We start from the raw sequence: 20,649 nt of genomic DNA, 5'->3' as shown, positions 1-20,649 counted from the left end.
ATGAAAATGAAAAGAAACTGTTTTCTGTCAATGTGTGATTGTTACAGTGGTGCTGCAGGTCACTCATCAGGGATGATGGCTTTCAGGTGTGCACCTCTCAGCTCAGTTTGACAGCCACAGTGGGAAAGAAGCTTCCAACGCACCGCCACTATGCCTCTTGCGTCCGTGCACTTCACAGTTTCTCTTCTTATTCTGTCTAAATTGGTGACGATTCGGTGCTACACTTACCAAACGGAGCCTCTTTTTCTGTCCTTCTCCGAGCTGGCCGCCCTAAAAGCAGCCTCTTTGGAGCAGGCGGGCAAATCTGACGTTGGGGATCCCGGCGGCCATCGCAAGGTCAAGACATTTGTGGTGAAATGTCACGAGGACGGCGTCGAGGTTGTGTTGAAAGCTTATCTGTTTGACCCAGGCCTGCCTGTGGAGCTCACACACTTCAGGCTCGGACCTGTCGGTTCTGTACAAGATCACTGCACGGCCAAACCGTCTGGAAACGGGGAGTACGTCATCAGGGCAACTCTGACCGAGTGTGGAAGTACAATGAGGGTTGGTGAGCATTTTAATAATCTAAATGTAATGTTGGTTTCACTGTCGAGTGAGAACATAGTGAAATAAAAGAGCCACAAAACCACACTTGGCCATGAATCCCTTTGCAACAAACCCCAGCTGGATCATTGCTTAATGCCGCCCTCTAGTGGTTTGATACTGACAGTGCTTTGTGTCACGTGTAGTTCACCCACAGTGCTGTCCTGTACAACAACCTCCTGCTGTACTCTCCTCCTCCGGCATCACCTGGAGACGTGTTGCCAGCCGCCGTTCCCATCCAGTGTGAATATAAAAGGTGCATTTAAACGTGCACGTGTTCAGCCTGTGTATGGTCGGTAGAACAGCATGGATCTATATTTAAACCAAAGGTACAAAGTACTTTAAAGGGAAAGAGGCAGAAAATACAGAGAACACTGTCAAACTGTACCAACATATTTCTATTATTTTCATAATAAACTGAATTGAGAACACACCAAATAAGGCCCTGTTTTCACTTATGATTTAAGAAGCAATATTTCACCTTTTTTTCCTGCTACTTTAATTATGCACTACACTTTAACTTCTGCTGTCAATTATTCATGTTCCCACTAGTTTCTGGAATGGACATTTAATGTGATTCATGTTGAAGTGCGTGTACCCTGCAGGTGGTACACAGTGAGCAGCATCGCCCTGAGACCAACCTGGAGTCCCCTGATCTCCATCCAGTCAACACATCTGGACCTGGACTTCCACCTCAGACTCATGACAAGTGCGTTGGTTTCAGGCCCAAATGTGTGTTAAAAGAGGTTCTGCATGTGCGTGTGATTCTATATATATATATGTGTGTTTATATATATATATTATATGTTCCTCAGATGACTGGAGCAGCGAGAGGAAGTCATCCGTTTACCTCCTGGGTGAAATGGTCAACATGGAGGCCTCCGTGGATCATCGTCGTCTTCGTCTGTATGCAAGCAGCTGTGTGGCTACTCTGGACCCCGATGTGGATTCTTACCCCAGATACCCCTTCATAGACCACCGGGGGTGAGTCCTTTTGTGTCTGTTAAATGTCTGCAGTGGTTCCTGCAATTAATTTTCCAAATAAAAAAACGACTTCCTTATGGTGGCTCACATTGCCGGCATTAAATTTGCCCAGTTTCTGCATCCCGCTCTTATAAATGCACCCAAATTACTGGTTAAAATCTGATAAGGATACGTCTGCTCTTTGCAGATGTTTCACAGACTCACAGCTGGAGGACTCCAGCTCCCGTTTCCTGCCGAGAGTCCGGGACCACCTCCTCCAGATTCAGCTTGAACCTTTCCTCTTCCGCCAGGACCACAGGCACACTGTCAGCACCGGACTCACATGTCGTTTGTTTCTGCGTCTCCAGTCTAGAAATGCCTCAGCGTGTGTCATGCTGTCTCCTGTAGATATATGTAACATGTCACCTGGAAGCAGAGCCCATTTCAACCCAGCACTCAGTGAAAAAGGCCTGTTCTTTCACAAGTGGGAGGTCAGTTTCAGGTCACTTTTTCTACATTTATTCTCCAAACATGTCAGAGAAAAACACAAATTTTTGTTTTTTTTTAATCTGTAAGGTGGAGGTCAGTGGATGGTGATGACCGTGTCTGTGAGAGCTGCAGCCGAGTTGGAGAGAAACATCACAGCAGCAGTGCCAAGTCCAGCCACAAGAGGGAGCTGAAGGGTGAAACAAAGCACAGACAAACTGGTACTTTTACTACTCCATAATTGGTACTGTGTATATAAAATGATCATCCGACTACATTAACTCCGATTTACTGTCCTTGCAGAGCTGCACGGGGAAACCGCATTATATTTCTCCATTTTTTTAAAGTGACCACAGTGGGAAAACATAAGCATCTGTATTGAAGTGATTGAGTTAAATAAAAACATTTTCAGCACCTGTCAAATGTAAGAAAATATTATTTGTCTTCATCCGCAGAATAGTTGGGGGTCTATTCTAAGGAGAAGGAAAAGGTGTATACCTGTATTTAACTACGTTTCAAAATGATTTACAAGGCAAATCCAACAATTCCAAATAATATGGAATACAATAGTATCAAATATTAGATCAAAAAGAATAAAAGAGTAAAAAAAACTCAGTACAATTATTCTTAATTTTACAGGAGTTGATGGAATTTTTACTTCACCTAATCCATGAGTGTAATAAAACTGCTGGATGTTGAAATATTTGCATAACCAATATCTAATAATCACATAGTCAATAGTTTCCAGGTGTAACGACAACAAAGGCTTAAAAAAGTTCAAACGCTAATTTTTTTTTCAAATCTATTTGTGGGTTCTTTTTCAACCTTGCATTACGAAACTTTAAATATCGACATCAGTCAACAGCACTGAAATGCATTACACACTTGACTTGTTTTGAGGATAAAAACTCCCACTCGACTCCACTACATGACCGTACATCAAGTGTTTCCTGTTATTGTTCATTCTAATTGTTTCTCATTTAATAGCAAAACTGTCAGAACCCCGATAAGAATGAAAAGCGAAGAGCTTCATTGACTTTTATTGCAAATATAACTTAATTTGCAAAGGTAGGAAGTGGACAAAAAGTTGCATGTTATGCATAAACTAGAGTTTTCTCTCGTCTAACAAAGGACCTTTAAGCTACCAGGATGCTCCACAATGATAAATGTTAGGATTTCTAGCTCATTTTACGCTAATCTTTTTCCTCTTGACCTTTGACCCTTTTTTTTTCGGCACGTTTTTTTCTCCTGCAGAACAACAGTCTGCCCCCCCGATCCCCGTCCAACACCTGCCAACATTCAGACAACGTGAGCGAAGCTTGGAAACACAAAAACATTGCATTTGGATTCATGGCAACGGGATCGTTTCCCACCCTGTTTTTGTTTTTTGCCAACGACGTTTTCGAGCCAAAGCCTTCAGTCAAGGTTTTGTTTTTATAGACATCTTGTCTTGTTGCATTAAAACAAAATCATCATAGTTACCAACGGGGCAATACTCTGTAGATTCTATGATTTTAACGTTAAGTGATCATCCAGATCGACGTCAGGTCCAGGACCGTTCGTGCTTTGTACATTGGAGAAGGTCAGAGGTCAGGGAACGTGATCTCCTTGAAGATCTCCTCCGATGACGGGGTGGACATGTGAGATACATGTCCGTGTTAGTAGAGGATCTTCTTACAGCCTCTGAATCTTGATATCCTGACGTAAATGTCTTTACTGTCATTATTCAAGTTTTTCAGAAGATGCTCAAAGCTGAGAAGATTTAAATTTAATTTAACTGATTTAAGATACGCATTTAAAATTACATAATTAAAAAACATTATTTTTTTAAATGCATATGTATATAAAATAATTGGCTGGCAAATCAAAGACTTAAACACAATGACTGCGATGATCATATCGTATTGGTCTTTTACCCATAATTTTAGACTCAATAGTAGGGGGCCTAACCTTGATCCTTGAGGTACACCCACTAAGTTCAACTAATATTTTCTTTGCTCTAAGTGAGCAATTTGGGTTCTTCCTTAAGAGATGATTAATATTCTGTGAAATTAATTTACTTTTACCTTTTGCCTCATTCATTTTATTTAGATTTTAAAAACTCTGCTAATAACATTTGTTGAATAACTTTGTTTATAAGTATTTGTACGTCAACATATCTGTACCACAGAGTTTAGATAAGTTTTACACCTGGGGGGTTTTTCCTGTACCTTCATAATAAATCTTTCATTTACAGATTTATGAGCTTGTAAATGTGAAACACCCACAATTAAGATCATCATTCAATTTCCTTGGTTTTTAGAGCACGGTGTTCCTTTGCTCCGGTAATTTAGAAATAAATGTTGACTGTGTATGAAAATATTTTGTGAGTATCAAACTAAAGAACAATGCCACATTGTTGCACTTTAAATATTTCTCATCCTTCAAACCAACGCCCATGTGTTGTGAAATCTGCTGTCACGGTGGCTTAAAGTTGACTTTTATAATTACACTTCATGGTATTTTGTTTATTATGATTTGAGTCTCTTAGCAGCTCTACGCTGCAGGGTGTTGGCAGCGCCAGGCACCTGTCAAAGACCACCTGAAGCGTTTTATTAAGCACTTAAACATTTTATCACATCATGTTTAGTGATGCTCTCTGTTATCAATTAGCATTGCTTAAATCATTCTTTAAAAAGGTACCGAGTCGAGTCCCACCTCAGCTCTATGAAATCTCTTGTGCTTTTGTGTTTATGCTGCCAGAGTGCAATATTGACACATAAACGTGCTATTTCACCCCTCAATTTACTTTATTGCACTTGTCCTGCGTCCAAGGATAGCATTTCTTAACCGCACTGTAACCACTAGACACACACACAAACACACACACACACACACTCGAAGCACACCTGGGGAAACATTCCTCGAGGGAAGTCATCAATCAGTTTTATGGCTTTCTCTGGGAAAGTTTCCTCCTCTCCAATCAAGCGTCTTCCCTCCCTCCGCCCTCCGACTTCATTCAACTCTCTTATATTTCCATCTGTATCAGCTTTGGGTCACATCTGAGAACGATCCAGTCCAGCCAATTAGCTTCAGCCATTTTTCTTATTCCACCGAGGGATAATTGGGAGCAAGCTGGGGAGTGAGATCTTTGCCTGGACGCTACGAGATAAGACTATTACAACTGGCTTCCCTCTGTGCGCTCAATTTGCCCGCCTGTGGTAATAAACCATGAAGGTGGAAGATCTGCACAAGGTAAAAAACAAATCCTCAAATTGAGTTAAAATTCTAGTTTTACTTTAAAGAGAAGGAGAAAATGCCACTTGACTCTAAATCAGATCAACCTGTTTAAGTTTGTGTGATATTCTCCAGACAACAACACGTTCAGTAAAGTGGTTTAGTTTCAGATAAATGAGGTACATTCATTCACACTTAAAGGTCCTGAACACCTTTTTCTTTTTTTCCCTGATTAAGTAGTTTAAACACTTATGATTTCATACACGTGGAATTTTTTCCCTCAAAGTTTTAATTTTTGCTCATTTAGTCAAATATTTTGATGGTGTAGGGAAATACTTCTTTAAATCACATTTTCAGAGTAAAAAAGGAAGATAAAGGCAGAAATACGTCTTAAAGATACTCTAGCCGGTACATATGTAATATCAAAATGTATATAAGTATCTAATTTAAAAGTACTCATTAAGCAGTCCCCTACAGTCACACATTATTATAAGTTGTATTATTGTTATTACTGCATTAACATGAAAGCAGAAGTCAAATGATAACTTTATCATGTTATCTAATTTAACAAGCTGACAGTGGTGGTAAAAGTACTATACAAAATACAACAGTGTAATACTCTGTTACAAATAAAAGTCTCAAGTTGAAATGTATCACGAGTAAAAGTACTCAATGCAATTCGATCATAATATATATTCTAAAAGTTATTTGAATTTATTGCACTATTGAATAAGTTTTAACAGCAGATTTTCACAATAAGGCAAATAAAGCTTTAAATAAAACAATAACTTAAAAAAGTTGATCGAAGCTGCTCTTTTGAGTCTGATAAATACTTTTTTTTTAATATTATTATTTTGCTGTGTGCGTAAGACGCGCGCTGTGCGTCAGCCTCCTCCGGAGGTGGGAGCACTTGGCTCACGTCGGTTATGGAGAGACGCAGCTCCCAGCTGATCCCGTTCATGTATCTTCCCTCCTCCTCCTCCTCTTCCTCCTCTTCCTCCTCTTCCTCCTCCTCCTCCCGTACCCGGCGCGTTGCCCCCTCTCGGTAGCTCGTCTTCTGCTCTGCTCCTCTGCAGACGCGCTGATGTCCGGACACTTGCGCTTCTCTTAAATGAGCCGGAGCCGCGAGGAGAGAGAGAAACCCGGGACGCACATGGTGAGCTCATTTAATTTCTTCCCCCCAGAAACCCTCCATCGACTCTGTGATACTTGTGTTTGATGCTGAAGTCGCGCGTAAAGACGAGAAACGAATGAACGGCTGTGTTAATTTTATTTTTTGGCACCGAGGTCAAATCTAAAACAGAAATAAACGACGTTTATTTGCACCTAAACGCACCTTAAAAGAGCATTCATCACAGCGTTGTGTTTTCTGGTCTCAGGAATCTAATAATTCACCAAACCATAATTTATTTTTCTGACATCGCTGCTAACCTCCCTGTAAATCAGCCGATGTGTGTCACACCGTTTTATTTATAGTTGCTATTATATATTTTAATAAATAAATAGTAGGTTATTTACGTTTATTCTACTTTATTATATATGAATAATGTTATACTTAGAATTAATACGTTTTCTGTAGTTGTATTTAAATTGTAGGCGTAAATCACAAATTAAGGACAGAATTTCTAATAACTCTCTTTATTACACAAATTGTTACTGCATTTGAAATTGTAAGCAATTTTAAGGATATTTGTTACAATTGTGTGATGGTGCGGATGGAATAAATCAATAACACGATTTATTTATTATTATGCCTGGATATCAATTTGGAAAAAAAAAATCAAAATACATGCAATTATCAAGCTACAGAAAAATGTGAATGAAGTTGTTTGATCAAGCTGTGATAGCCTGACACTGTAAATATTATCGTTCCTGCCTGTGAGATCAAACTAATTGACTGAGACCCATTTTGCCTTAACAAGCGGCAATTAGCGCCGCCGAATTGAGGCAATCAGACTGCGGGCTCCACTGTTCGCTGTTGCCAAAGCAATCAGCCTAAATATGATAAACATTTATGTTTAATGAACCGAGGCCAAGTGATCATTCTTCTCGTGTCCGCTGAACGCAACGGCCGCAAAGCGCGCGTGACTTCGGGCTGTTTTTCTTTTAAAAAAAGGTCTGCAGTCGATTAGTTTTCCTAAAATCCCTCTGCAGCGCGTGTATCCAAGCTTAAATATACCGTATTTGCTTTAATAGACATACGAACGATTACTCTTTTTTTGTTGTTGTTTTATAATATAGGGGCACATATTTCTTTGACATGCAATTTAGTTTTCCTCTTGAAACAGGCTATTTCCTTATTTAAAAAAAAATGTCATTTTAAATTAGCCAACAAAAATCACGTGTGCTTTCTATTTGTTTTTGTGCTGACAAAGTTTTTTGTTTACCTCCCCCCTGTGTAACATTTTGTGGATTTAATTGAAACAAAATGACAGCCCAGAGGCCTCACTTTTACTCCCATCATGCCCGGGGTTGTCTTTGGCGTGACTGCAACGCGGAATCACAATGATTTCATTTCCATCTGTTTTTCAATATCAACATGTGAAGCTGGAGCTGCAGGAGAGCGTCTTGCCAACTTGCATGAGGCTGTAAAGGGGGGGGGGGGGCCGGGGGGGGCTGACAGGAAACTCACTTTTAAATATCAAGTGGGTAACATGTGTTTTATTATTCAAAAAACGGAGTAAGCTGGACTTGTGGGTCAACGCCGAGCCAGGGACGGCCCCGCATGAGTGTGTGCGGAGGTGCCGTTGGCCCCCGGGGGCCCCGCACATGCACCGGATTGGCGGTTTTGACGGCGGGTGCGAACGTGAAGGACAGAGGCCTTTAGCTAAAGATACGAGCGGCGATAATCCATTTTGTGCTGTCTGTTGCCTTCGCCCTCCCCGGGCCGCCCCACTAAAATTAGATTATTACACCTAAAACAGAACTCGTGGAATCCGCTCCGTGTGGAATAACACACAGATGGGCTTCAACTGCGGCGGCAGGAATGCGGTTTGAGAATACACAACGCATACGTAGCCTCTCTCTCTCTCGCTCTCTTCGCGCCCGAAGCCCAGGGTTGTATTTCTGACCAGCTGAGGACAATTGCAAATTAACAAAGGTGTCAGCGTAGTAACATGCCCCAACAGGTGCCTTGGTTCGGCTTCAAACATGTAAGAGAGACAGCTCGTATAATTGATCATATTTATTTAAAGGCTCTGTGTCTTAGCGGAGCGTAGCACTCTGGGAAATCTTCCCAGCGACTCTCGGCCTGATATAAATCTGTTTATTTGCACAAACCGCTGTTTAGCCTTTTGAAAGTCGTCACCAAGTAGCAAAGCAAATGAACATATTGGCCCCCGTGTTGCCGGCCGGGGCTGCTCGCCCATGACGAGGAATGTTAAACCGTGTGAGACAGGCCAAATCCAGCTCATCTGCTCACCAGAACAGCTCCGGACCCAGACGGGCCCACGGCTCCAAAGTGTTAACAGGCCAAAGAGAGTTAACAGGTAGCCAGAGAGAATACCACACACACCAGAGGTTCCCCCGCTCCGCTCGTCCAAGTTTCCCACTAAATCACAATAAATGAGATTGCTGCGGTTGAATGAAGCTCAAAAATGTTCCTTTAGGGGACGAAAGACGCAGTTCCCATGTTGCTACTCCCTTCAAGCCATTAAAAAGACATGATGTGTAAAATATAGAAGCAATAATCCAAAAAACACGAGTGCAACATCTTCTCTAATTATTCCCAGAATAATCACATTTCTTTCTAACTCTGGCAAATATTTTCATAAAGGGGTGATAATAAGTGTTCATAGTGGTTATAAATGACTTCTTGTGTTTTTATGTAGCCTTTTGGAGAACTAAACCTATGAGGGGGTGCATGTAAAAGTTAGATATTCTACCAAACTCTATTTGTAATGAATGTAGATCACGTTGTATGATTTCACTTCCCCATTTGTGTTTTGATGGATTTGATTCTAATTCGAACACGTGTTCGATAAAAAAATCAAATCAATCGGTAAAACAATACACGTTTGTCCGCCCCGACATCCACCGGCCGCATAGTGAAGAATAGAAGCCGAATGGCGTCAGGAAGTATAAGTGCAGCGCTCCGAACATGAGCGTCGCTCCCCTCTGTTCGACTATGCTGTAAACATGCCCCCAGGTTGTCAGCAAGTATTTTTCCAGCCCCTTGCCAGCCAAGCATAGCTGCTTCTAAAGATCACCCGCCGGAGATGTTGATCTCATCTTACCACTATTTGGCTGTATAAGCTTTTTCAAAGAAATCGCTGCCAAGTTGCGTCGAAAACTTGACGTAAAAATGGAAGCATATTTGTAATCTTTAAGGGGTTACGTTTTGCGAGTTAGACCCTCAATTTGAGGTTTACTGGGGGAAAGAAAAAAAAGAAGGAGCGAAGGCCTCTTTTAAACACGTGCTGACAAAAAGTTGACGTGTGATTCTAATAATTGGGTTTTCTTCGAGGAACGCCGCTGGTGGTCGGCGTCTTTTCTTTTTGTTTTCTTCGGCCGTGTTAATTTATAGAAAGCAGCGGGGGGAAAAATCGTTGAAACCATATCCGGTGGGTAACGGCGGCGGTGCCAGACAGATGATCCGGTTTCGAAAGAAGAGTGTCTGGATTTGGCCTAGAGGGGCGCATTAAAAACCTCAGGGGCCTCACTCAGAGGAGCATCCATTTATCAGAGTGCTTGTAATGGGACGATGTTTAATTAGTCATGTAATGTGACGAAGACGAGAGCAAGTGCTTGTCATGGGAGTGTTGAACAACAGCCCCCTTCCTCCTCTGTGTGCTCCCCGACCCTGAACCCCCCCCGGCCCGCCTACGCTCGCTCCTCATTCCTCATCCAGAGCAAATTCTTCCGCCGCTTCCCTGAATCCTCTAATAACCTTTTACCCCGCTCGTAATCCCTCTGACACCATCTTCCCTCCTCGCACTGACACCGAATGAAACCAGAGACATAATTAATCACCCGAATAAACGCATCCCTAAGTCCTGCTTTTTATCAGGTTCCCGTTGGGGGGCATGTCTCGACACGTCAGGAATGACCCGCCGAGGCATTCTGGACCCCAGGAATGTGGCTTCGGTGGCACCAGGGGTCACGGTCAGACCGCTCATCGCTGCACACTTTGTTTGCAGAGTTTCCTGTGGCAACGCCACAAAACAGGATCGTCCGATACCCCTGATCTTGGCTTTTGTCCTCAACCCAATCGGTTGATCCATTTTAGCAGGGCTGTTGCTTTTTTTGGGGAGGTGAGGCAGAGCAGCTAGTCCGAGGCAGTCGAGGGAGAGAGGCGGTCACATCGTAGACCCCCTCAGAGCTGTGTGGTCCCACGAGGGGAGCCTCATATTTCGGTCGTTGGCTAATTGAGCGGGATGACGAGTCCGGAGAGGCGTTCGGCCGCGTCCTCTCCTACGGGTTCGGTTTATGCAGCCCTGCTGACTTTGCTGTCAGTGTCAAACGCTTGTTAGGACATCATCAATCTCGCGGCAGTTAAGAATATTCCCATCGCAGAATGAAGGAGGCAGGCGATAGATGAGCAAGAAGGGAGAGTTGCTTGGCTGAGAAAATGACAGTCGGCTCGAGAAGAAAAGGGAACGAGATTGACATAAAAGTAAACGTGGCAGGTGTTGAACTCTCTTGAGCAAGAAACAAATTTTAAGAAGTGCTTGTTTGGAATGTGCTCCTGGGCTTCATGCGGGCCGTAAATCACAGCTCGCGGAGAAAGCAGATGCATTGTTCAATTAACGCTCGAGGGTATCAAATCTCGACAGGAGGAATAAATTACGCTCATCGCCGGTCGTAAGAGACGGGATGGGAATGTGTTCGTGCAGCGGACGCACACAAGTCGGTGTTTGTCTTTACCACGGAAGTATCCGTGTAGGAGCTCAAGCCGAACACACATTTCGATCTATAAATCATTTCCTGCCATCCTCTAGACTAATCTCCCTCCCTCCCCTCATTTCTTTCTGTCTTCCCTTTCTTTTTCTCATACTCTCTTTTCTGCTCTGCAACGCTTCACACTACTCAGGCCCCTCGCTCGCCTGCAGCACCGACCGACGGTAAAGTGATTTGAAAAGGAGAGCCATAAACGTGATGGATGTGGTCCAGCTCAGGGTTTAGCCCCAGCTGTCGGGCATGTTTTTTGTCATTTCAGACAGACCCGCCGGGTGTGCACCCCTTCTTCACCTTGCGTTCCATCCACTCTTCTCGGGGGGTCGAAGGGGAGTTTTAAGACAAATGGCGTTCCGCGAGGCTGTCGAGGTCGCCGGTTCAACCCGGTGGCCGACACTACTGTGAAGATGGGAGATTACATTTTTACGGGATGAAATCTTTACTGGCAAGAGCCAATAAGGTGCAGTCGAAGTGATGCAGTGAGCTGATATTGTGTGTTTTCAATAAAAAGGCACAGGTGGTCTATCTTATATTTCCCTCTGTGACTTCAAACACAATTCGTATAAATCAATCAGTTTGTGCGCATGTTTTTTTATGATCCAGCTCCCACGGTTTTCATTTAAAAATCGTCTCTATTTTTTTTTTCCTACCACAGGCTCGATAACATGATGTTCCGGCCCTTTTCCCCTCCCCCCTCCACCCCTCTGTTCCCTGTTTTCCTTCTGCTCCTCCCTTTCCTCCCTCCTTCCCTCGTCTCCTCTTCCCTTTCCCACACCCCGTTGAGCTGGACTTCGCCTCATGACCCCTGCTACTACCTTGACGGCCGCCCGCGACACTGCCTGTCGGAGTTCATCAACGCCGCCTACGGCCTCCCAGCCGATGCTAGCCACTCGCCACAAGGGCCTGATTATGACAACATCACCACCTTGACGGACCTCCACAACCCCCACAACCTCACCTGCTGGATGGCTCATGGAGGACCAGACACCGGAGAATGGGTCCTCACGCTACCTCTGGGCCGCCGCTTTGAGATCACCTACATAAGTCTGCAGTTTTGCCAACAGGGGGAGCCGTCGGACCCGATCTCCATCTCCATCCAGAAGTCAATGGACTACGGCCGAACGTGGAGGCCGATGCAGCACTACTCAAGCGACTGCCTTGGGAACTTCGGGTTGCCCTCCCAGACGGTGGCCCAGGCGAGGCACCAAGAGACGGAGCCCCTCTGCTCAGACCCTCGCCCCCTGCAAAAGCAGAGGGGCGGCAGGGTTTTGGCTTTCTCCACCCTGGACGGACGGCCGTCCTCTCCCGACTTTGACTACAGCCACACCCTCCAGGACTGGGTGACGGCCACGGACATCCGTGTGGTCTTCCACCAGGTTCCCAAAGACACAACGGTTGGCAACCTGGACAAAAGAGAGGAAGCACGACAGCGTGGCGGTGCAGAAGATGTCAGAGGGACGAGATCAGGCCCCAAGGGGCGCAATGGAGATCAGGTAGACAAGATCTCGGATAATACACAGGCACTTTTTCAGAGGGAGACCAAAAACTCAGTGATAAGGGGGAGGAATAAAGGGGAGAAAGGAAGGAAGGGTCATTATAAAGGGTCAGGTCAAGACGAAGATGGACACAATGTGACCAGCAAAGAAGGGCGGGATGGTTTCACCACGGACATGTTCGCTTATCCACCGAAAGGCGGGAAAGCCAGAGGGCGTGGCAGCATGAAGGAAAACCCTAATTGGCTGCCTTGCCCCAATGGAGGTTGTAATTGGACGGTTGCGGGGCGGAGACAGGACAACAGGGGGCGGGAACTGAGGAAGAGGAGGAACCATAATCTCAACACAAAAAAAACCTCCAGGAATCTGCAGGCGGCCCCACCCTCTGCTCTCCGAGCTCCTCTGGCCCTCTCGGACCTGCAGGTCGGCGGAAGGTGTAAATGCAACGGGCACGCTTCCAGGTGTCGCCGTGACGACGCGGGCAAGGCGGTGTGCGTGTGCGAGCACCACACGGCGGGGCCAGACTGCGACGTGTGCGAGGACTTCTACTGCGACAGGCCGTGGCACCGAGCGACACCCACGCACCCGAACCCCTGTGTGGGTGAGTCCGGCAGCCTAAAAGGAACAATTCCAAACATCTTATGCGATTTCCTTCATTGGTATTTGCTTCTTTCACCTCTTTCTCCAGCCTGCGAGTGCAACGACCATTCCAACAAGTGTCGCTTCAGCATGGAGGTGTTCCAGCAGTCGGGCCGGCGGAGCGGAGGCGTGTGCCAGAAGTGTCGCCACCACACGGCCGGACGCCACTGCCAGTACTGCCAGAACGGATACACCCGTGACCACGGCAAGCCCCTGAACCACCGCAAGGCCTGCCAACGTTAGTCGCTGCATATTTACCGTGTGGACGGCGCCGGGCCGGACCAAGTCGGTGGGAGGAGGGTGGTGTATTCTTGTTGGTGCACATGCATGGGGGGCGAATAACTCCAATAACTAACTGTGCATACCTGTAGGATGAAAAGGGCGGATCACGGTGCGAGGGGCGTTGTGTACGTCCGACCTCCTGAATGCATGTGTTTACATGCTCACTCTGTCCCTGAGCCGCCGCACGGAAGTGTTAATGGGGTGGTTACATTGTGAGAGCGGACAGCTATTCCTGTTAGCTACGTGCACTCACAAAACCCCACTGAGCCGCCACCTGTACCCCCATCGTTACCACCGGCTGGCATCTGCCGTGACCCCCGACCTTTGACTGGACACATGTCCTAAGTGACTGTGACACTCCGGTATGCTCGTGTGGAGGCTTGACCGCGGGGCCCAATATATCCAAAGTTAATGGGCTCTCTTTGAGCTTGACATGTGCAGGGATGAAAATATGAGCTATGATTGAATATCCTCATATTTTCCCCACTTCTTACGCATGGAACAATAGCAAACTGCAAAGTCGTGTCCTCCCTCCCACACACATCTTACATTTCAGCTTTAATTTATCAATGCTATATTTCACTTCAGGGCCAATTACTCATGTTCTCCAGTCAGGCTGTTTGGACTGATTGTAAGGATTGGTGTAAATATTACAAGAGTGTGAACAGAGCTGCTGAAGTGTGGCTTCCTCTCTCTCACTATCTGTCTTCTCTCATCGGGTCTTATCCTGTGATAGTTGTGGTAAATAGAAGCTTTGCGATGTAAACCTCCAAATCCAAGCAGTAATCATTATACAGTATCAAACCATGTGTCTTTAAAAGGACACAATAATTGAAATAATTTTGATCTGATGGGCTTAAAGTATTCTTTAAATTCTGATATGATCGCCGCCATCATGTGATATTCAGGCGGTAGCTCTGTTGGGGGAATTTGTCTTTGTTTACCCAACAAGAGAGCTGCAAAATAGCTTTACGGTGTTAGTAGAGGTCTGAGCTCAAGGTCATTCCCTCGGGATGGATGCTGGCAAGCAGGATTAAACTCGGGTCCCATCACTGATGGATGGTCTTCTTAATCCTGTTGTTCTTTTGGCACAGACTTTTTGAAGTTGTTGCTTAATATATCTTAACTTTCTTCCTTGTTGTCACAACATCTGGATGCAGTTTACTCCACAACGTGGAGAAAAAGGATTTTTCCATGCCTATTTCATATTCATGGAAATAGAACATAATCACATGTGCTCCCCGGTAAAACCACAATCTGCTACAACTGACCACTGAAAACCTTCACTGGGTATCTGAACCAACCACAAGGTGACTGTAATTCGTATAAACCCACAACTCTGTAGGACTAACACCACTCTATTTCCCTAAGGAGCTGGTGGAGACCAAAACGGAGATACAAGGGGAGTGAATATTGGTGTCAGAAGGAGAGATAAATTACTACTTTCACTAATGTGAAATCTGTTTGCTAACACCTACACATTAACTTCATACAGTGATCTGTTGGATGTTCAGACTTGTTTTGCCCCAAGAGGCCAAAACATCAAAACAACCAGGCTACAAAAAAATAAGACGGTATCTCTCCTCTTTTCCAGCATGTCAGTGCCATCCTCTGGGAGCAGTGGGTCGCTGGTGCAACCAGACCTCAGGTCAGTGCCTGTGTCGAGAGGGGGTGATGGGCCCCAGGTGTAACCGCTGTGCTCCGGGATATAAACAGGGCAAGTCCCCGCTGCGGCCCTGCATACGTAAGTCTGCTATCATTTACGTTTATTGAGAATCGGAGTCAAGAGTTACCATTTTATGGTATTGGCACTAGTTATTTGTCCAAACATTTGAAACAACGTATGTTTGATCAGCTCATTAGCGTGCAAATAATGGAAGTTATCTCCAAGATAGTTTCAGTTGAATTAAACCAAAACTTTGGGGGCCTATCAGTTAGCGTTAGCCTCGTAGCATAATTGCCTAAGTCATTTTTTAGCCAAATTGTGATATCTGCCTAACTTTACTCTCCTACCACTGCCAAGTCATCTCTTTGACTTAGGCAGTTTTGATACAAACAAAATGGCAGAAAGCATGAGGAAGAGGGCTCGGCTGTTCACAAGTGAAGCATTAGCTCTTCTCTTTGATTCATTTTCATCTGGTAAGAGTTCATATTTCTTCAATTTTCTAGACACTAAATGTAATTTCAGTCAATCAAAGGGATTATGAACCGTGTATTTAAACTGTAAATCACATGTTTTGCTACAAGATAATGAAGTAGCTAAATATTATTTATAATAATAATAATTATTACCCCATTTTCTGGTCAGAACAAATCTTTACACTTAAGAAACATCTCCATGAAAAGACATTTAGGCAATTTTAGACATTCTTAAGCAAAATTGGCGCAAAAGTGCAAATAGATTTGTTTTGGAAATGAGACATTTTGACGAGACATAAGAAGTACACTGCTCAATAAAATAAAGGGAACACTAAAACAACATAAAACTGCAAGTCAATGATAATTCTGAGATATCAGCCTGTCCAGTTAGGACGCAGCACTGATTGGGAATCAGTTTCACCTGCTGTTGTGCAAATGGAACAGACCACAGGTGGAAACGAGTGGCAATTAGCAAGACATCCCTATAAAGGAATGGTTCTGCAGGTGGTGATCACAGACCATTTCTCTGTTCACGGCCTTTCTGGCAGATTTTTTTTCTTTTTTGAATTTTGGCAGTCATAATATGACTCTGAGATCAGATGCCTGAGGACATGTATTAATATGGATTACGAGTCTTAATTTAAAAGAATGTTCCCTCTGCGTTCAATGCATTCCTCCCTGCTCAAATAGATCAAAGACTTTTAATAGTTAGTTGTCAGTCAAGACAAAGTGACCTCTTTAATTTCTCCTTCAAACTCATTTGCGCTCCGTAAACCTTTATCAAGTAGTAGCTTAAATATAAAAGGGGCCGCTGCTGACCGGGCTAATTTGGCCCAATCTCCCAGCGTGTCCCCTTTTCATCATCCCTAGAGACGGTTTCCATAGCAGCGTTAACATGAGCTGACCGCTACAGGGAAACCTCATCTCCAGCTGATGTGGGATCAGCGTCAGATCAAGTGGATTGTTGCTACTCATACCTCTGGGCCCTGCCAGCGCTGAACCCCCCGGCCATGAGCGCTAATCCACGTGCACTTCCCCGGCTAATCGTACGAGTGTCGACAACGACGCAGCGCTGTGTAAGCCCCAATCAGGTGACATAGGGAGCCAGCAGAGGCTAGCTTCACACCTGTTGTGCAGCTCAAAGCCCCCCCTAGCCCCCCATCACAGGGCCACGGACTCATAACTCTCGCGGAGAAAGGAGTGCGTGAAAGAAAACCTTGTTTGTTTTTACTGCCAGACCATCTATGTATAGCATCTCTTACCCCCTACCACCACCTCTAACACCTCGCCGCTCATCAGACGGACCAAAAGGCACGCAGCAGCTCAACTTAAAGTTAGCTCACACCCAACCTTTTTATCCACGCAGCACAAGAAGCTTAACGAATTAAGAGCATCTCTGCTGTCCTCTACAAAGTGCACTCACTATACTGTATATTTGGTCAAGACTGAGAAAAGATGGCCAATTAGACAGATATATAGAGAGAGGAGTGAAGGCAAAGCTACCTGGTGAGATAGCCTGAAGCTATCTTTCAATGAAGGAGTACTCTTCAGTCTGATTTAACTGACGCTGTTGGTATCAATAATGGAAAGTCAATATTCAAAATAAAGTGAATTTTGTTCAACAAACTAGTTTCAATGCACGAGAAACTTCATAAAACCATTTTTTTTGTAGCATGCCAAACTATATTTGATATTATATTAATATTTTTCCCCATTTTATACAGTATTTTTAAAATACGAAAAACGTTGTTGAAGCAAACAATAACAATTAGATATCACAAAATGTATTATCTTACTATCAATAAGGAAACCCATGATTTGCTGTGTCTGTACCCAGGTATACTGTATTTATCTCATTTGACCCCTCACATATAGTGGACGTACATCCCAACACACGGCACCTTCCTGTCTTTTAAAAGTAGGGGGCGTAGGGTGGGGGTGTAGGGTGTCACTGGCCCCGTCCTGTCAGAGAGGACGGGACATGGACGGGGGGACGGAGTATAAACCTGGTCAAATATGGCAGCACTGTCACACACACACACACACACACACACACAGACTTTTACAAGAGGCCTGGTTAATGTATATACAGGCCAGAAACACACACACACACACTACTTTATTACATTCTTTTTTAGACAAAACCAAACAAGAAGTTCTGGTTTGACCTCATTAAATTATCAAAAGTAAAGTTTGTATCTTGGCCATAAAAGGACCACACACACACACACACACACACACACACACCCTCACATTTCTGACACTTGCTTGTCTTCTGTACAGACGTGCCTCATGCTCCGAGAAGCATTCAAGCATAGCACCCATAACACAACAACCTGACGGCTCATCGTATGCCGAAGCTTCGATGTGTATCTGTTTCTGTCACCTGCCTGAAACTGTGTTAATGTTCACAGGAATTCAAGAGGTCGCTCCAACGCCAGTATATCAACCTCAGTACAGCATAGGTGAGTGGATTTATAGACTTGGTTGTATTTTTGCATTTTATTCTGTCTATTTGTCTTTTTTTCAACATTCTTTTGCCATAAAGCATAATATTTCACTCTGCAAACCATCCTTTAACACCGCTGATGTCACCTCGCGTACAACACACACATTAATCACACATCAAGACAAGAATCTCCTGCTCTAACTCGTCACGCGGTGGCTAACCACTTCCTCCTAGTGGCGGCTCGAGGAATGTCCCACCTGCTGCAGTCGAGGTCATCTGTTAGTCACAGGATACTGTGATGACAAATAGAAGCAGCCATATTGTAATTAGGGGAAAAGACATGTGCTGATATGCTCGCTATGAAATGATACCCTCTCATTTGACGCATTCTCCCTCTCCCTCCCTCCCTCTCTCTCCCTCTGTTGTAGCGGAGGAGTGCGTTTCATACTGCCAGCCTTCTCAGGTTAAAGTCAGGATGAACTTGGAGACCTATTGTCTGAAGGACTTTGGTTGGTGTCATGTTTTTATTTATTTACCTTGTCAAAAAAAGAAAATAGTGTCCCTAAATGTTTGTCCTCCTTCGCTTTGCTTCTTTTTTCCCTCTGAAATAAAATTTAAATACATTACACATGATTTAATTCATCTAATGAAAGATAATGTTTACATGTCTCCGTCTTTCTCAGTGCTGAAGGTGCAGGTGAGAGGGATGGAGCGTTCGGGTCCGTGGTGGCAGTTCTCCATCTCAGTCCAAACCGTCTTCCGCACAGGGTCCACCTCCCGCGTCCGCAGGGGCGTCCAGTCCCTCTGGGTCCCGGACCGCGACCTCGGCTGCGGCTGCCCCGCCCTCCACGTGGGCCGGACCTTCCTCCTGATCGGCGCCGAGGAGGGCGAGCGGGGCTGGGGCCCCGAGGAGAGCCGCCTGGTGGCGGACCGCTCCACTCTGGCCCTCCAGTGGCGGGAACACTGGAGCCCCAAACTGAGGGGCTTCCGGGGTCAGGACAAGAGGGGGCGCTGCCCGCCGAAATCCCCCCACAGCCACCACCACCATCACAGGGAGCACAGGAAGCCCCAGTCTGGGTACATCCCCCCTCACCTGCTACCTGAGACACACACCGAGCCTCCCGGCGTGGACACACACTCCGTGGAGGAGGAGGACGCTCACACCTCAGTGGTGCCACACACACACTCTCACACCGACGCAGGGGTTCAACCCACGGAGACCACCACAAGGGCTGCACCCTCGCCGACGACACCACCTCTGGTGTGCTCGACTCCGGGTCAGAAAGAGACATAAAGAGGAAGATTTCTTTATCCTCTCCAGAGATACAAGAACTACAGTTGTTTTAGGAGGAGCAGTGACTTTTTTCTTCCCCGGCTTGGAGAAGTTCAGAGAAACTCCACAAACACAAGAGAAACACACAAGTTTCAAGTGTTTTCTTTGGACGTTTACGGTCAACGTTCTGCAGCGAAAGCTCACCGACGACGGAAATATACAAAACATAACACAAGTGGTGTTATGGGAAGTGATAGTTGTAAGAATTATAATATTTTCTATAAAAGAACCTTTTGGAAATGAAAGTCAAATGCCATGCTGTATTTTTGTCTTATGAAGTTTTAAAAAAAAGAGATCACCTTTAATAAGATTAAACATAGTTTGAATCATATTTATTCTTTATTCAGCGCTTACACAAACGAGGGGAAACTGAATGAAATAAATAAGACACAGAATGTGCATCAAAACCTATTCAGAATGTGATGTCCTTTTATAAATAAAAAAAAATGGCTGCGTTATATCAATGATCTTTTGAATTTGTTGAAAATGTTGCCATATAGAAAGGAACATGACTAATTAAAATGTATAAACTACAAATTGTACTAAAATTCATAAAGTCCTATTATAAGGGACACTTTTTAATACAGGTTTGCCTTTTTGCCCTCTTCACACGTGTGTTTTCAGTTGGAAAGGTCACCAGGTCACACACTACCTTGTAGTAACACTGTACTTTATTTTATGAAAATTGACACTATCTCCAATCTCATTGGACAGCTGACCCAGAGACCAAACTAACCTCGGCCTGGCTTTCTAACGGTGCAGGAATCCTCCGATAGACTGTTCGGAGCCCAGATATGGATCTGCAAAGTGTCGCTCCGACCTGTCGTCGTGGCTTCTGTTTCCATTTGGGAGATGTTGCGTCATAGCCCCGGGGGGAAATGGAGGTGGTGTTGGTGGCGGCGGGGAGGGTATATTAAGACAGATGGAAGAGCTCCCATTTGTTGAGCAGCCATGTTGTTTTGGTAGCGGCCGCGGCAGCGATTGGCTGTGCCGCCGCGTTGAAGCATGCGATTGAAAATAAAAAGAGAAAAATAGACTCGCTGACTGATGAACGCTCAGCAGGACTGAACACACAGTACACTGAGCGTCTGTGGGGGGTTGTATACTCATGAGGTCCAAATATCTTCTCAGGCTTCTTACAGCAAACGGAAATCCACCAATATGAGGGCATT

At 44.8% G+C, this 20,649-nt stretch overlaps 2 protein-coding genes across 2 annotated transcripts; both read left to right on the top strand.

The window, feature by feature from the left end:
- Positions 1–150: 150 nt before the first annotated feature.
- LOC311009124 (zona pellucida sperm-binding protein 3-like) lies at positions 151–4,786 on the top strand (the record flags this gene model as incomplete). Its single annotated transcript, XM_084003097.1, has 10 exons — positions 151–543; positions 729–838; positions 1,188–1,291; positions 1,398–1,566; positions 1,754–1,871; positions 1,954–2,036; positions 2,122–2,252; positions 3,286–3,395; positions 3,568–3,671; positions 4,774–4,786. 10 exons carry the CDS (start codon positions 151–153, stop codon positions 4,784–4,786), a joined length of 1,335 nt encoding a protein of 444 aa, XP_083859223.1.
- A 1,485-nt stretch (positions 4,787–6,271) lies between these two features.
- On the top strand, positions 6,272–19,915 carry ntn5 (netrin 5). The gene is made up of 7 exons (XM_084002632.1): positions 6,272–6,403; positions 11,798–13,236; positions 13,324–13,512; positions 15,151–15,300; positions 18,110–18,160; positions 18,573–18,653; positions 18,828–19,915. Exons 2-7 carry the CDS (start codon positions 11,808–11,810, stop codon positions 19,436–19,438), a joined length of 2,511 nt encoding a protein of 836 aa, XP_083858758.1. The 5' UTR covers positions 6,272–6,403; positions 11,798–11,807; the 3' UTR covers positions 19,439–19,915.
- The last annotated feature ends 734 nt before the right edge of the window (positions 19,916–20,649 follow it).

Source organism: Eutrigla gurnardus, assembly GCF_963514095.1.
Source record: "Eutrigla gurnardus genome assembly, chromosome: 23".
In the NCBI taxonomy this organism is placed as follows: domain Eukaryota; kingdom Metazoa; phylum Chordata; class Actinopteri; order Perciformes; family Triglidae; genus Eutrigla; species Eutrigla gurnardus.
The sequence above is the reverse complement of the archived record's forward strand: the minus strand, read 5'-3'. Positions and strand labels throughout refer to the sequence as shown.

Excerpts from the sequence above, each read along its gene's own strand:
- ntn5 (XM_084002632.1), top strand. The coding sequence starts at position 11,808 with ATGATGTTCCGGCCCTTTTCCCCTCCCCCCTCCACCCCTCTGTTCCCT. Across the intron at positions 18,161-18,572 it reads TCAACCTCAGTACAGCATAG|CGGAGGAGTGCGTTTCATAC; the intron begins GTGAGTGGATTT and ends CCTCTGTTGTAG. Across the intron at positions 18,654-18,827 it reads CTATTGTCTGAAGGACTTTG|TGCTGAAGGTGCAGGTGAGA; the intron begins GTTGGTGTCATG and ends CGTCTTTCTCAG.